This window comes from Acartia tonsa, chromosome 11 (assembly GCF_053477335.1).
Source record: "Acartia tonsa isolate MP-2025a chromosome 11, ASM5347733v1, whole genome shotgun sequence".
NCBI lineage: Eukaryota > Metazoa > Arthropoda > Copepoda > Calanoida > Acartiidae > Acartia > Acartia tonsa.
This window is the reverse complement of record NC_137270.1, coordinates 11899910-11913778: the sequence shown is the minus strand read 5'-3', so window position 1 is coordinate 11913778 and position 13869 is coordinate 11899910. Positions and strand designations below refer to the sequence as shown.

At 29.5% G+C, this 13869-nt stretch overlaps 1 protein-coding gene across 1 annotated transcript; it reads left to right on the top strand.

Annotated features, from left to right (window-relative positions):
- Positions 1-210: 210 nt before the first annotated feature.
- On the top strand, positions 211-1769 carry LOC145331116 (uncharacterized). The gene is made up of 3 exons (XM_080175745.1): positions 211-404; positions 514-1126; positions 1634-1769. Exons 1-3 carry the CDS (start codon positions 281-283, stop codon positions 1767-1769), a joined length of 873 nt encoding a protein of 290 aa, XP_080031871.1. The 5' UTR covers positions 211-280.
- The last annotated feature ends 12100 nt before the right edge of the window (positions 1770-13869 follow it).

Below are 13869 nucleotides of genomic sequence, written 5' to 3'. Positions count from 1 at the left end.
TTTCTCACTTCTTCTCTTATCTTTGAGACACTTTAAAAGCTTCATTTAAAATTTATCCCCTCTTTTATAGAAACTTTTTAGAGCTTCAACAAGGAAATTTCAGTTTTAAGAAAAAGTATATACCAGAAGTATAGACATAGACACTGATAGGGTTGCTTTTCAACTAAAAATGATATATAATCTACCATAAATTTTTTATCCCAGGTTATGCCCATTGAAGAGGTTGTCAGATTGGTCCTTTAAGCTAAATCTGTTGGACCTAGGAGTCATACTACATATTATGCTTTATGTGGGGGCAGTTGGTACTTATTTCACTCTGGATATTATGGATATAATGAAAGAATCTAACTGGTCAGCTAAAACAGTAATTATACTGGTATTCAAAATAATAACCTTAATTTCAGGTAAGCTATTTTGAAAGAAATGATAATGACTATAAAACTTAAAAATATAAAAATAATGTAAAATTAGCAGTTAGAACACATTTTGGTTTCAAAATATCTCTTTGTTAAGCTGTGCCAGCTTTCCAAGGACTGGCAGGCTATGTTCTCTTCAAGATGAGTAAGGTGCTTGTGCAGTATTCTGAAAACAGACTTACTTATTGGATGTTCTCTCTGTATGTGTCCATTGCGCTCGCTTTCTATGTGGGAATTCTACCTTTGGAATGGAGGTTCTTGTCTATGGATTGGTGGGACATATGCAAATTTACAGCTTTCACTATTCTTGTTATAGAAAATGGTCTTGCCCTTTTAACTGTTATACTAGTACAAGAAATTTGTTTCAAAATTATGAAAGATGTTACCAATCAGGCATTACTCAAAAAGAAAATCAGTGTCGAGGATTTGATTGAAGTGGAAACAACTTGGGAAACTATCAGTTCTGCACAAGGTTTATATTTGTTTCTTTTGCTCTCATTGACACAGATTCTATTAATTCTGGCGCTTTATGTGTTTGTTAAAGACTCATCTATGGAAAATGCTCCACTATTGATTGCTGCTTCGTCTTCTTTTGTTTCTAATGTAGTTATCTGCTATGAGTTGGAAAATATTTACTCAAATTTAAGAGAAATTGCTGATGTTGCCCATTTGCAGGCTCTAGATTATTCTAATATACGAGAAATGATAAGGTACAATTATTGATAAAATTAGTATAAGGAAAATAAAAAACGCCCCCTAACAGGAAGTGTCACGAAAGGGTCTATACACGAGATTTTTCAGCCATTTTATTAAAGGCGAAAAATTTATTTGTATACATTAACTAAATACTAGGGATAGAAATCAAAATACAAATTATTTATCCAAACTTTTTTATTTGTCTGTTTTTAAAGATTAATGACTGAATTTGATATAAAGATTCTGCTAATTAACTCATTTGAACCGTTTTCTGTCAAATGTACTTTGATTTTTTTAAAATTAAATTCCTATTTATTAACCATGCCACTCAAGAATGCCGACAATCTATTAACTTATCATATTTAGGAGAAGATTTTTATGGTACCTATAAAAAATGCTGTCATATTGGCCAATTAAAATGTATACCGTTCTGCCATTGATAATTTAGTCTGTGTACTGGCCTATCATTGGTCATTTGTATTTTATGACGTAATTATTTTATTTATAGAGCTTTAATTTAGGATGAAAACCTATGCAGATAGGATCACTGCTAACATCCCTCTAAGTGCTATGGGCTATTTTGAAATTGACAACAGTTCCATAACTGCAATGATTGGAACAACAATTACCTACCTAGTCATTCTCATTGCTTATTAAACTGTTTTTGAAGCATATTTGAAATGTACATCAAAAGTATTCTCTAACCCTTGTAGAATCATATCGCAGATTTTAAAAAGGAATAATAACCCACACAATTTAAAGTTATTTTTTCTTTATTCATTGAGTACTTTTTACTAAGTTTATTGTGTCTTTTCTTTTTAAGTATATTTTTGATACCCCTTTTAAAAATGTTTCAAATACAGTATAACCATCACAAAATATTTTCAAATTTACTTCATTAAATGTGTAAATGTATTGTATTTTCATATATTTGAGAAATATATTTTATTCGTGTTTATCCAGGGAGGGGACATTGGGCTGTTAACTACACTAGTCCCCAAAGTTTTATAATAATTATTCATTCACTTTTATTGAATTTTGATTGTTTTGTTCATTAAGTTGGATGTTCAAACGTTTCAATCGCTAATTGTAATTTTTTCTGGGTCATCATAGGGGATGTACATAAATTTATCGGCCATTGTCTTATCTCTTTAGAACCCCGATGTCCATCTTTTTGAATAAATTTGATTGAAAAGCAAATACTTTTAAGAATTAATTTCCAAACAAAATAAGAATATAACAACATTTATTGGTGGTTTAGTTCGAGGTATCTAAAAAAACTATTTTAATGGAAAAGCTTCCCTAAAGTGTTAAATAAAGGTAATTATAGAGAAGCTTCGCTATTAAAAAGATACAAATAGAATAAGAAATGTGTGTAACTGAAAGATCTTGAAGAAACATTTCTATAAATATATTTTTAAAATATACACACAGCAAAACTTTTCATGGAATATCTAAGAAACTTTTATCAAACTCAGAAATTGCCAAATATGTATATGGTAAAATGAAAAAAAATCATGTAAAAAGTCATATCTCATGTCATCAGGAACGAAAAGGTCACTGGATTGTAAATTATACCTGTACCCAAAGATTTATAAACAAGTTCTCTAATTCCTTTTACTTTGGGAACTGATTGTAACTTATATGTTTTGGTTACTTTAAACTCGCAAGGTCAAAACTTTTCAACCAGTAATTTTAATCTACATTAGAGAAAATTTTGTCTTATCCTTTAGAACCCAGCATTATCATGCATATGTATGTGTACAAAACAAGGTTGTGCAATCAAAGGGTTGATATGCCATTTCTCAATAAAAAGATGCCTTAAAGGTAGTCGCTAGCTTGCAAAAATTATAAAAAAAATAGGGATCTCATTGGATAAGACATTGGACGATAAATTAAAGTCCATCCCAAGTAGTGATAAACAAAATATAACATTGTACCTTGTTGTAATAGGAATCAGTATAAAAAAATTTAGTAATTAGGATAATTATATTATACAAAAAATTGTTGTCATAAAGATTAACAATGTATTTGAAATGGACGTACGGACATTCTGGTAAAGATTATAGAGTTGCTACGATTTCTAAATCCTACCTAACTGTCGTAGGAATCATCACGCAAATTTTGAAATCGATAGGAGAGATGAATAAATTAACGAAAAGATCTAACCATTACGGAAGGACTGACGGATGTACAGACGAGGCTTCGCTTTTTGAAATATATAAATGATTGTATGTAGCTTAAAACCGAATAGCAATTTCCAAGATTCGTATGCATAAAAAAGTTTTGTGTAATGCGTATATTCTAAATCTACAAAACTCATATTTAAACGACATAAACATATTTCAGAAAAACTTTATGCTTCTATTTCTAAGAAACAAGGATAACAACATCCATAAAGCAAAGCTCTGAAATGGAAGTACAAACGAACATTAACACTCGTAGAGTGTCAGAACTAATTAAACTGAATATTAATGGAAGACTTTATATGTATAAAATTGTAAGTAAATTTGTTGCAAAACTGATCAAATACATGATACTGTTTAAGGACATACTGACGTTCTTAGGACTCGATTATAGAGATGCTTCGCTTATCACATTGTACCTTCTTGTAATAAGGATCAGTGTTCAAAGAATCAGATGAATAGGATAATTTTAAAATACAAAATTTTGTTGTCAAAAAAGTAAAAAATCAGCTTGTTTTAATGGACGTACGGACTTTTTGGTTGCAATTATAGAGTTGTTGCGCACTCTAAGTCGTACCTAACTTTTACAGGAATCAGCATATAAAGTTTAAAATCGATAGGACAATTCTAACCTGTTTAGATTAACGAAAAGAACTAACTGTAACGGACGGACGGACGTGCCTACCCTAATTATAGAAAAGCTTCCCTTAAAAAATAGATATGGGATACAAATTTAAATAGGTCGAAAAATGAACTACAAGGATAGCCTTGTCGATAAGCAGTCTGACAAAGATCAGTAAAGTAAAAAAACATGGTTAAGATTATTTCTCGACTAAGAAGGGGATGCGTTCTCTTATTCATTTACTTAAAGACATTTATTTAGTGTCCATTGTCTTATCTCTTTTTTAATTTCTTAATTGTCGCCATCAGAGCAAAGCTATAAATTTAATTTGTAATGTCTTATTTTTAAAAGCGAAGCTTTTCTATAATTAGGGTAGGTCCGTCCGTACGTCCGTCCGAGATAGATAGCTTTTATTCTTTAATTTAGGCATGTTAGAATTGTCCTATTGATTTCAAACTTTGCATGATGATTCCTGTAGTATTTAGGTACGATTTAGAAAGCGAAGCAACTCTATACTCATCACCAGAATGTCCGTACGTTCATTTTAAACATGTTGATTTTTCTACTTTTTAACAACAATTTTTATGTGATCTAATTATCCGTTTGATCTGATTTTTAGTATATTGATTCCTGGGACAACAAAAACAATATTATAAGCGAAACAACTCTATAATTCAGTTCAGACACTATACAAGTGTTAATGTCCGTTTGTCCTACCGTTTCAGTGCTTCGCTTTTATGGATGTTGTCATCCTTGTTTTTATCATAACTTTTGTCATGTTTTCTTCTTTTTAATGGATTCGTCTCTTCAGCTGAACTCTAGTGTTTAAAAGAATTAAAATGGTTGTTTTCATAGGTGAAAGGGATAGGCATTGTAGAGAGAAAAAAATTTACTTTCTTTAAAAGCACAGCTCAATACAAATATTGATAAATATGTTAATAATTGTTATAAAAATTCTAGGCATTTTTTTTACTGCTTAAGGCCTACAGACTCCATAATGTTTTGGGGCGAGGCCAACCTTTGAAGTTCTTGTTCAGAAGCTTCACTAATAAAAACCTAACAAGAATTTAAATATTTATATATTTATAATACATATACATATCTCTGATTCCTGTATAATCTTTCCCTATTTGTGTGTTAGGGCAGGGATAATTCATCTCAAACTCAAATACTAAGGATGGCCGCACATTGGACTGTAAATTATACTGGTCCATAAAGTTTTGTAAAACATCAGACATAGCTGAAAATTGGGACTATTGTTGGAAACCAAAAATTTAGAAATCAATAAAATTTCCCAAAGTTTTTAAGATTACGTGGATGTGTTATATTACTTTGGATACCAATGTTTATTACTGTTCAATTTCCCCTCCCTCCATGTAAACATACTCTTATTCGTTGGTTTAAAAATGGCGAGTGTAGAATATTAACGTAGAGGGTAAGCCAGCTCTAATATGTTTATAAAATAAGCTTAATCTTATATTAATAAAACTTTTTCTATCGTAGATTATTTGTCCGTGTATCTGTATTAGATAAGGTTAAAAGCTTTCTGTTTATTGACTTTAAGTTTTACAAAGTTTTAACAATTTTATCACGAAGTGAAAATTTGGTTTTAGTTCCAAGTATAGTTAGGTGTTTATGAAAATCAAGTGCAGTTATGGCTATAAGAAGAGCAGCAAATTTTGAACCATGGCATAACAATGGTTCCTTAGGAACTAAGGTACTTTCCCTTAAAGCGACTAATAAGCACAGAATCATCCCACCCCTATTTATTTATAAATTTGATATAACCCTGCAACAGATACTTAGAGTTCTCTAACCCTGCGTGCATAGACGTCCAAGGGGGGGGGGTAAAAAAAATTTGCGGGGCGCTTCGCGCGCCATTTTCCAACTTCCCCCCCAAAAAACGAATTACCCCAACTAAAAAAAGTTTACCCCCCCCCCAAAAAAAAACAAAAAAATGGACGCCCCTGCCTGCGTGGCTACCCTATCTCCAATATAACCTTACCTAACCTATCCTTAAATAAAACAAAAACACATGATAAACTACTCATACTAAATCATCCTATTATATAAAGTAGTAGGGTTTTTTTGTTTGTAGTTTGAGGTTCCTATAATTAATAAACCGATAGAGTTCTTTGTTTTAGGGATGCTTCACATAGGTCCTAGGATGGTTTTAGGCTATTCAAATAAGAGTTTCAGTATAGTTTTTAGGTTTTTTCTAGCCTCTTCGAATACAGAGCTCCTAGATACTAGGAGCGTAGACGCTAGTTTACAATATATTTCAAAATAGGAGTGATGGGGCGTTCATGTGCATATCTATAGCTGTATGAACCTACAAAGTAAGTTTTAGAGTAGCTGTGATATTGAAAATACATGTGTATAATGTGCTATTCTAAATCTCATTTGTAAGAATTTTAACCCAAATTCTTTGTCTTTCCATTTTTCACACGAAATCCAATTTTAAAATACGCAGAGGCAGGAACATGTATTCTGATAATAAATAATGGAAAGTAAATGTTAACAAGGATGATAAAATTAAAGCGAATTTATTGAAATATAAAAAACAGTTTAACAGAAGTTGTGAGTTATATATTTAGTAAGATATATAAGTTGGTAAGAATTTTAATGTTAGAGGGAGATTTGAAATCTGCATCAAATTTTAAGGATTTTTTTTATAAAATTAGTTTTTTATATAATTTTTTATCTAAAAGCGGAAATACAATTTAATATAATTAACTTTGACCAATAGGATAGGTGGATTGAAAGATACATGCGCTCTAATTGGTTTGATGATGTACGACACTTAAGCTTCTCCAATCAGAGCGCAGATAGTTTTCAATCCACCAATCACAGATGTCAAAATTAATTAACTTAAATTGTATTTCCGCTTTTAAATAAAGAATTATACAAAAAACGAATTTTATGGAAAAAAAATCCTTAAAATTTGATGCAGATTTCAAACCTCCCCCTAACATTGAAATTCTTTCCAACTTATATATCTTAATGTTTATGGAGTAGATGCCAATATTTAGAAGCTAAGAAAAATCGTATGAAAAATATAAAGTTACTGGAAAGATAGACCGACATACTAAGTTTGTGCATAACCCAACAAAATTTTGCCATCTATCTTTTATATTTCATTTACAGAAATTTGATGTCCTCAATACTGAAAGACATTTAGTTATAGAGTAGCTTCTTTTCAAATCTCTATAAATATTATCTTTGTTCCTAAGAAGCTCAAAAATTATGGATGGAGATCCGGAAAAAATTACCTAAAAAGCAGTTTCATAAAAAATACCTTAAACTAAAAAATCACGAAATCTTGTAAAATATTAAAGTGAAAATCTTGGAATCGATAAAGCACCTAAACCAATAAGTAAATCTTAATGAAACTTTGTGAGGACATGTAAATTGTGAACTTTTATAACCCCTAAAAATATCAGCCGTTTGTCTTGAATAGGAGTAAAGAAAATGATGAAAACTTAAAAATCCGGGAATCGAAATATCACCCCAACCATCTCGATAAAACTTAATAAATGTATGCAGAATATGAAAGTATTCAATCCCTGAAAATTTCGGCTGTCTATCTTGAATAGGAGAAGAGAAAAGCATGAAAACTTAAAAATGTAGGAATAGATCTAGCACCCCAACTAATTGACGAATCTTAATGAAACTTGGTGAAAATATGAAGAATGTCAACATAATTAATCCCTGAAAATTTTCACTCACTTTTATAGGAGCCGAGAAAATCACGTTTCCCCCTTTCTGTCTCTGACAGACGGACGGACATTTCGAATTATAGAGTAGCTTCGCTACTAAAAAGGTTTTTAATCAAATTGGAAAGGCCTGCCTTCCCATATTTGAACACTTGTGAATTACCAAGCACGCCACTAATTGTACAAAATATTTTAATCTGCAAAGAATATAATTTTGGTAATCATAATAGGTTGGGGTGTAAATTAATTTATCGTCCATTGCCCTATCCCCTGTATAAGTCCTTTATAATTCTGCTCTTTCTTGTTTCTGTGGCAAGTGTTTACTGACAGTAGAATCAACCATTTTTATAGACCTACGATTATTACAAATTTCTGCTCCAAAAATAAGGACAACATCCATAAAAGCGAAGCTCTGAAACGGTGTGACAGACGAACATTAACTCTTGTAGAGTGTTAGAACTGAATTTACAAAATAAAAATATAAAAATTTTGACAAAATTAACGTATATTTGTTGCAAAACTTCTGACATACTGACATTTTTGGGACTAGTTATTATAGAGATGCTTCGCTTGTAATATTGTACCTATGTAAAAGGAATCAGTACTGTAAATATCAGATCAATCGGATGATTATATCAAATAAAAAATTTTGTTGAAAACGTTAAAAATCAACATGTTTAAAATGGACGTATGGACATTCTGGTAACGATAATAGAGTTGCTACACTATCTAAATCGTACCTACTGCAGGAATCATCATGCAACGTTTGAAATCGATAGGACAATTCTAACTTGCCTAAATTAACGGAAAAAAAACTATCCGTTACGTACGAACGGACGTACGGATCGACCCAAATTATAGAAACGCTTTGCTTCTAAAAATCTGTTACCTAAAATCATATAACTAATGAAAAAGAATTGGTCTTTAGTTTCAAATTTGCTTACTCTCAGGATTTTGGTGGGGCAATAGAAACGCTTCACTTCAAAAATTAAATTAATTTTCCTCTGTCTTTGTAATACAAGATTTTTGTTTTTACATAACATACAATTTAGAAAAAAAAATATTTTTTTTTGTTTAACATTTGCATTACCAAAACTTTTAAAATAGTTTCTAGGAAAAAATTCTTTTAGTTTCCACATATCACATCATTTGTTAATTCGGATAAAAGCATGGCTTCCAAATAAAAATATACTTTTTTTGTATTGATATTAAATTTAATTTATCCTGTTAATTGTGTTGATATCAAATCAAGAAGCAACATTAGGTACAATATATCATTGTAGTGAATATGATATCAACGTAAACATAATTCAAATTTTGAATAAAGCATCAAAAGAAGGTTTCCTAAAAAGAATCATAACTGGATACTCTAAAATGTGTTTCTAATTATGTTAGGTCAGATGCGTGACAATAATTGTATGATCAATGGAATGTTTATTTCATATGGGCACTTATAGCTTTCAGTTAAAGGTTGTACAATCAATGGGTTGGGTTTTGTATTGTAGCGCATAAAATTGAAAATTGAAAAAAGTGATTTGTAAGAATAAGTTTTTCTTAAATTTTGAATTCCATGAAAAAAAGTCTGGCAACCATGGACAGAAAGAAATAGGAATTGCTGACACTTTGATAATCAGATAAATTCTTGAAGAAATAGAAATTTTTCACCTCAGAGAATTTCTAATAAAATTAGAATCATTAAAAAGAACAAATTAGCTACACACAAGATAAAACTAAGATAGAATGCTTTTGATATAACTTTTTTACGGCTTAGGCAACTTCTTTTTTAAAAAGACGTACCGACTTTATGGTAACAATTATAGATTTGCTACGCTTTACAATCGATAGGATAATTTCTAACGTACATAAATTACCGAAATGAGTAACCGTGACGTACGGACGTAAGGACCCTTCTTTTATAAAAAAGCGTCGCTTTCAAAAACAATTTGATTTTTCAGAAAGATATATTTGAAATAAGAACAACAGATATAAAACATTTTCAGATAATAGTCAACATCGTTAAGAAAGCTTGAATAATTGGGCATTTGAATAAAAGCAATAAAATTTTATTATTGGTGTGCTATTACTTCCACCCATCAAATGCAGATTGTTTTGTCAAGGAGATTAAAACTTGAGGACACCACAAGGTGAAGGCAGGACACCACAATTTCTTTTTTAATGGCGTCATTGACACCCCGTTGAGTGTTTGACCACCACTCTTAACTTTAGGCTGTTGTATCTAATTCTAATATAAATGGCAATTAATTTGTGGAAGTTTTAGCACAACAATTATTGCATATACAATTCGGATAGATTTAAATTCATTCTTCAATGATGGAAAGGACAATACTCTTACTTGATTGGATTGTAGAAATATTTAGAGTACAAACTATTCTTCTAATGATTAAAATCTACAAAAAGGGACAATTTTGTTTATCTTAACGGGGTTGTACATCAATTTATCGTTCATTGCCTTATCCCTGTCAATCATTGATTATTCTTTGTCTTTGTTTTTTCTACATTAAAAAAGAAAATATCTTTTTTTAATTTTTTGATATGTTACATTTTATACATACATTCAATTGAAAAATAAAGCATTCTATATTCAGCGGACTGATAAATTAGCTTTTAAAATTTATTAAAATCTTTTTTACATAGTTTTTAAATCAGAAAGGTCTATATTATGGGATTTATACACATTTACATTATTTAATTTAAAAGAAACAATAACAATTGTATCCACAAGCAGCGCAGCAGTAAATAATATAGTAAAGTATTACACAGTAAAAATAAATGTTTTTTTTGCAAATTTATATTTTGTTAAGATCTGTAATTAAAAGTAGTTCTTTTCGCAGGTAATGTCAATAAATTAATAGTATTAAAAATTTCCATTATATATCCACTTATTTTGAATGTAATAGATACCGCTTTTATCGGCAAAACGCTGGAGGGACATACTGCCATACTTTACTAATATTCTAATACAAAAAAATATTTTACATCTTTCATCAGAAAAAAAATAAAAAGAATAATAAATATTTTTGTGAAAGCATATTATTTATCAAGTGAAGAATGAGTGAGATAATGTTTTTTTGCATGGGGTATTGGTATGAGAATACAATAAATACAAAATCATATAATAGCCAGCTTATTCAATCACAAAAAATGTTAAAAGCTTTATTTCTTAAGTTTATGATTGTTCTTGTTAATATAAACTTTTAACTTTATAATTTGATTTTTAAATTGAGATTACGTTTTTGACTTTAACTTTTGCTTGAGTCAATTTAAAATTTAACCTTTTTTTTGTTTAGTTTAAGAAACTTATAACAGATCAACAAAAGATTTTAAGCTCTACAATTTTGATTTTCCGACTATAAAAGAAAATATTTTATATGACCATAAGAAAATGTATTATTATTGTACAAATGATATTTCTTGGGGGCTATAGCACTTACACATCCAGCAAATTTACAGTTGATGTATTTTTGGCAAAATGTTTTCTTCCTTTTTCTCATGCCATAAATACATCCAACACTGGCAAAAATACATCCAATATTTTAATACATATGTCAAAAATACATCTGACACTGGCATTTACACATCCATACTTTTTCAATTATATGTCATAAATACATCCAACACTGGCAAATATACATCTAGCTTAATTTATAAGAATATTTATTTACAATTAATTAGGTTTTGTACAGTATGTATAGGTTTTAATTTTTGCCCTATTTTAGTTACTCTCCCCCTATTTACTTCCCTTTTTCTAAAGATGCTCGCTCCCTACAAAACATCAATACATTTGCGCAGGTGGTCAAATTATTGTGGATAAAACCACTCAAGTACATTCCCTGCTATTTAATTTTTAGGATTTTTGGGAAAGATACAAAAGGTTTTAATCTTTTCCACCAATAAATATTCAATTATTTTAAATTGATTCATGTTTCAAAGTTTGTTTATGTTTATTTTAAATATCATCTACTACACCCTTCTTTCCTTATTAGTTAAAACAACAAGATGAACAACTTCGAGCTATATTGAAGTATTGTTCTTTATTAGGTTTAGCTTAAAGCATTTTAAGATTTAAATTTATCAAGTTATGCTTTATTACATTATAAGTTTTTAGTTTCATTAAATTACAATTCAGTTAAATAACTAAAGATGAAATAACAGATTTCATTGTTTCAATAAATAAAATACAAACATTTGATCAAATAAATCTTAATTAAATTGTTGTAGATATGACTAGGCCTTGTAAATTTTCTAGAAAAATTCTAAAACTGGGTTGTGAGATTTGGGTAGGGTAAGGTTTAAGAAAGGGATAAATAGTTTGGAAAACAAAAAAAATTATTATGTTTAGAAGAATATATAATATATATAAATATAACTATGCAGTGTATTTTAAACACAAGGAGTAATATTCATTGAATGTACATTATGCTTTTAAATAATCAGACCTATACAGCTGTTGTTTAAATTGAGTTTATCCTATATTCCTGCTTATTTTGATTAGATTCAAAATGATGTGCTTTTTGAATGAGCCTTAATACACCCATTCCCCATTTACTCCCTCCATCTTTGTACATATTTTATTTACTTTGATCTATCAACTGTTTATTTGTATTTTAAAAAATGATATCATAAAGAACATGTCCTCATAAAAAAAGACAACCTGACATATATATTAGAATTTTAATCTTTATAATGCTTTTTATTTTAACCTGACAAATATATTATAACTCAAATAATATACAAGTTGTTTTTTTATTATTTTAAATTAAATTTCTATGGATGTATAAATGCCAGTGTTGGATGTATTTATGACATATAATTGAAAAAGTATGGATGTGTAAATGCCAGTGTCAGATGTATTTTTGACATATGTATAAAAATATTGGATGTATTTTTGCCAGTGTTGGATGTATTTATGGCATGAGAATCGATTTTACTGTCATTTATACAGTAAAAATTCAGTTTGTCATAAATACATCCATTGCACTGGCGAAAACACATCCACTGTAAATTTGCTGGATGTGTAAATGGCAGTCCCCCATTTCTTGTAGCACGGAGAAATACTATGCTCTTTAATTGGACAAAAAATATCAAACATAAAATTTATTGATAAAGTGTACTTTTAAAACTTTTTATAAGCCTTTAATTAATAGTATTCGTTTGATAATTTTTAACTTAATTAACAATTGGAATTAGAATTTTAAAAGCTAAAAATTAAATAGCCTAAAACCCTCCCGGGACATATGTAAAGCCCTAAAACAGAAAACTCAATCTTCAGACTAACAAAAACCTTAATACTTTTTATAACAAACAAAAACGATTATTATGAGACGGACAATATGACAATATATTTTGTCCCATTTTTGTATTTTGAGATAACTGTGTGTAAAAGAGATAATAACTCTGTGAAGAACACTTAACCTAGATGGTGTTCATACACTTCCTCATAATGTCGAATCGTTAAAGGAATAATTTTAAGCTTCATACAAACATACCACCTACTACTTTAAAATTTAAAAAGGTATAAATATAGCTTACGAATTTGGTAACGGCTGAATCGAAATTATTTACTTTTCAGGAAACATACTTAGTGGCCCTGTGATGATTTAAGATATCTTCTTAGTGGAGGGATAAATCCCCCCCTATCTGAAAATGTTCCCCGTACAAAAAAAGTAAAGAGATAGAAAGAGAAAAAGCAGAAAAAGCAGAAAATCTTTTCCTTACCAACCCCGTCTTCGATATTTAAAACAAGATACATTTAACTTCCATCGTCCTTCTTGTAAGCAATAAAAAAAATCATGTACATTAAAGTAAACTTTACCTGTGGTAACCTCTCAAAAACTAATAAGGACCGATGATAGGTTTCAAGTATTTATTTGCATTAGCACCAGCTACTCTATAAGTCTTTAGTTATAACTTGGTGGTCCGAATTGTCAATCAATATACAAGTACAAAGAAAGATGGGTCGGATACATGTATAAAAATTTATGACCTAAAATTATTTCCCTCATTTTTTACTTATTTTATCTAAAATTTTACTTGTATTGGTATTATTTTTCCATGATAGATTGACTTAATCTTCAAATTTTGACAAAAAAATAAGTTTGGTTAAAATTTCATGAAATTGTTAGTACATAAATAATGAAACTATAGATTTATTGACAATAACTGCTTGAAAATACAACAATATTCGTTTTTTTTATTGAAATTGTTGCGATATG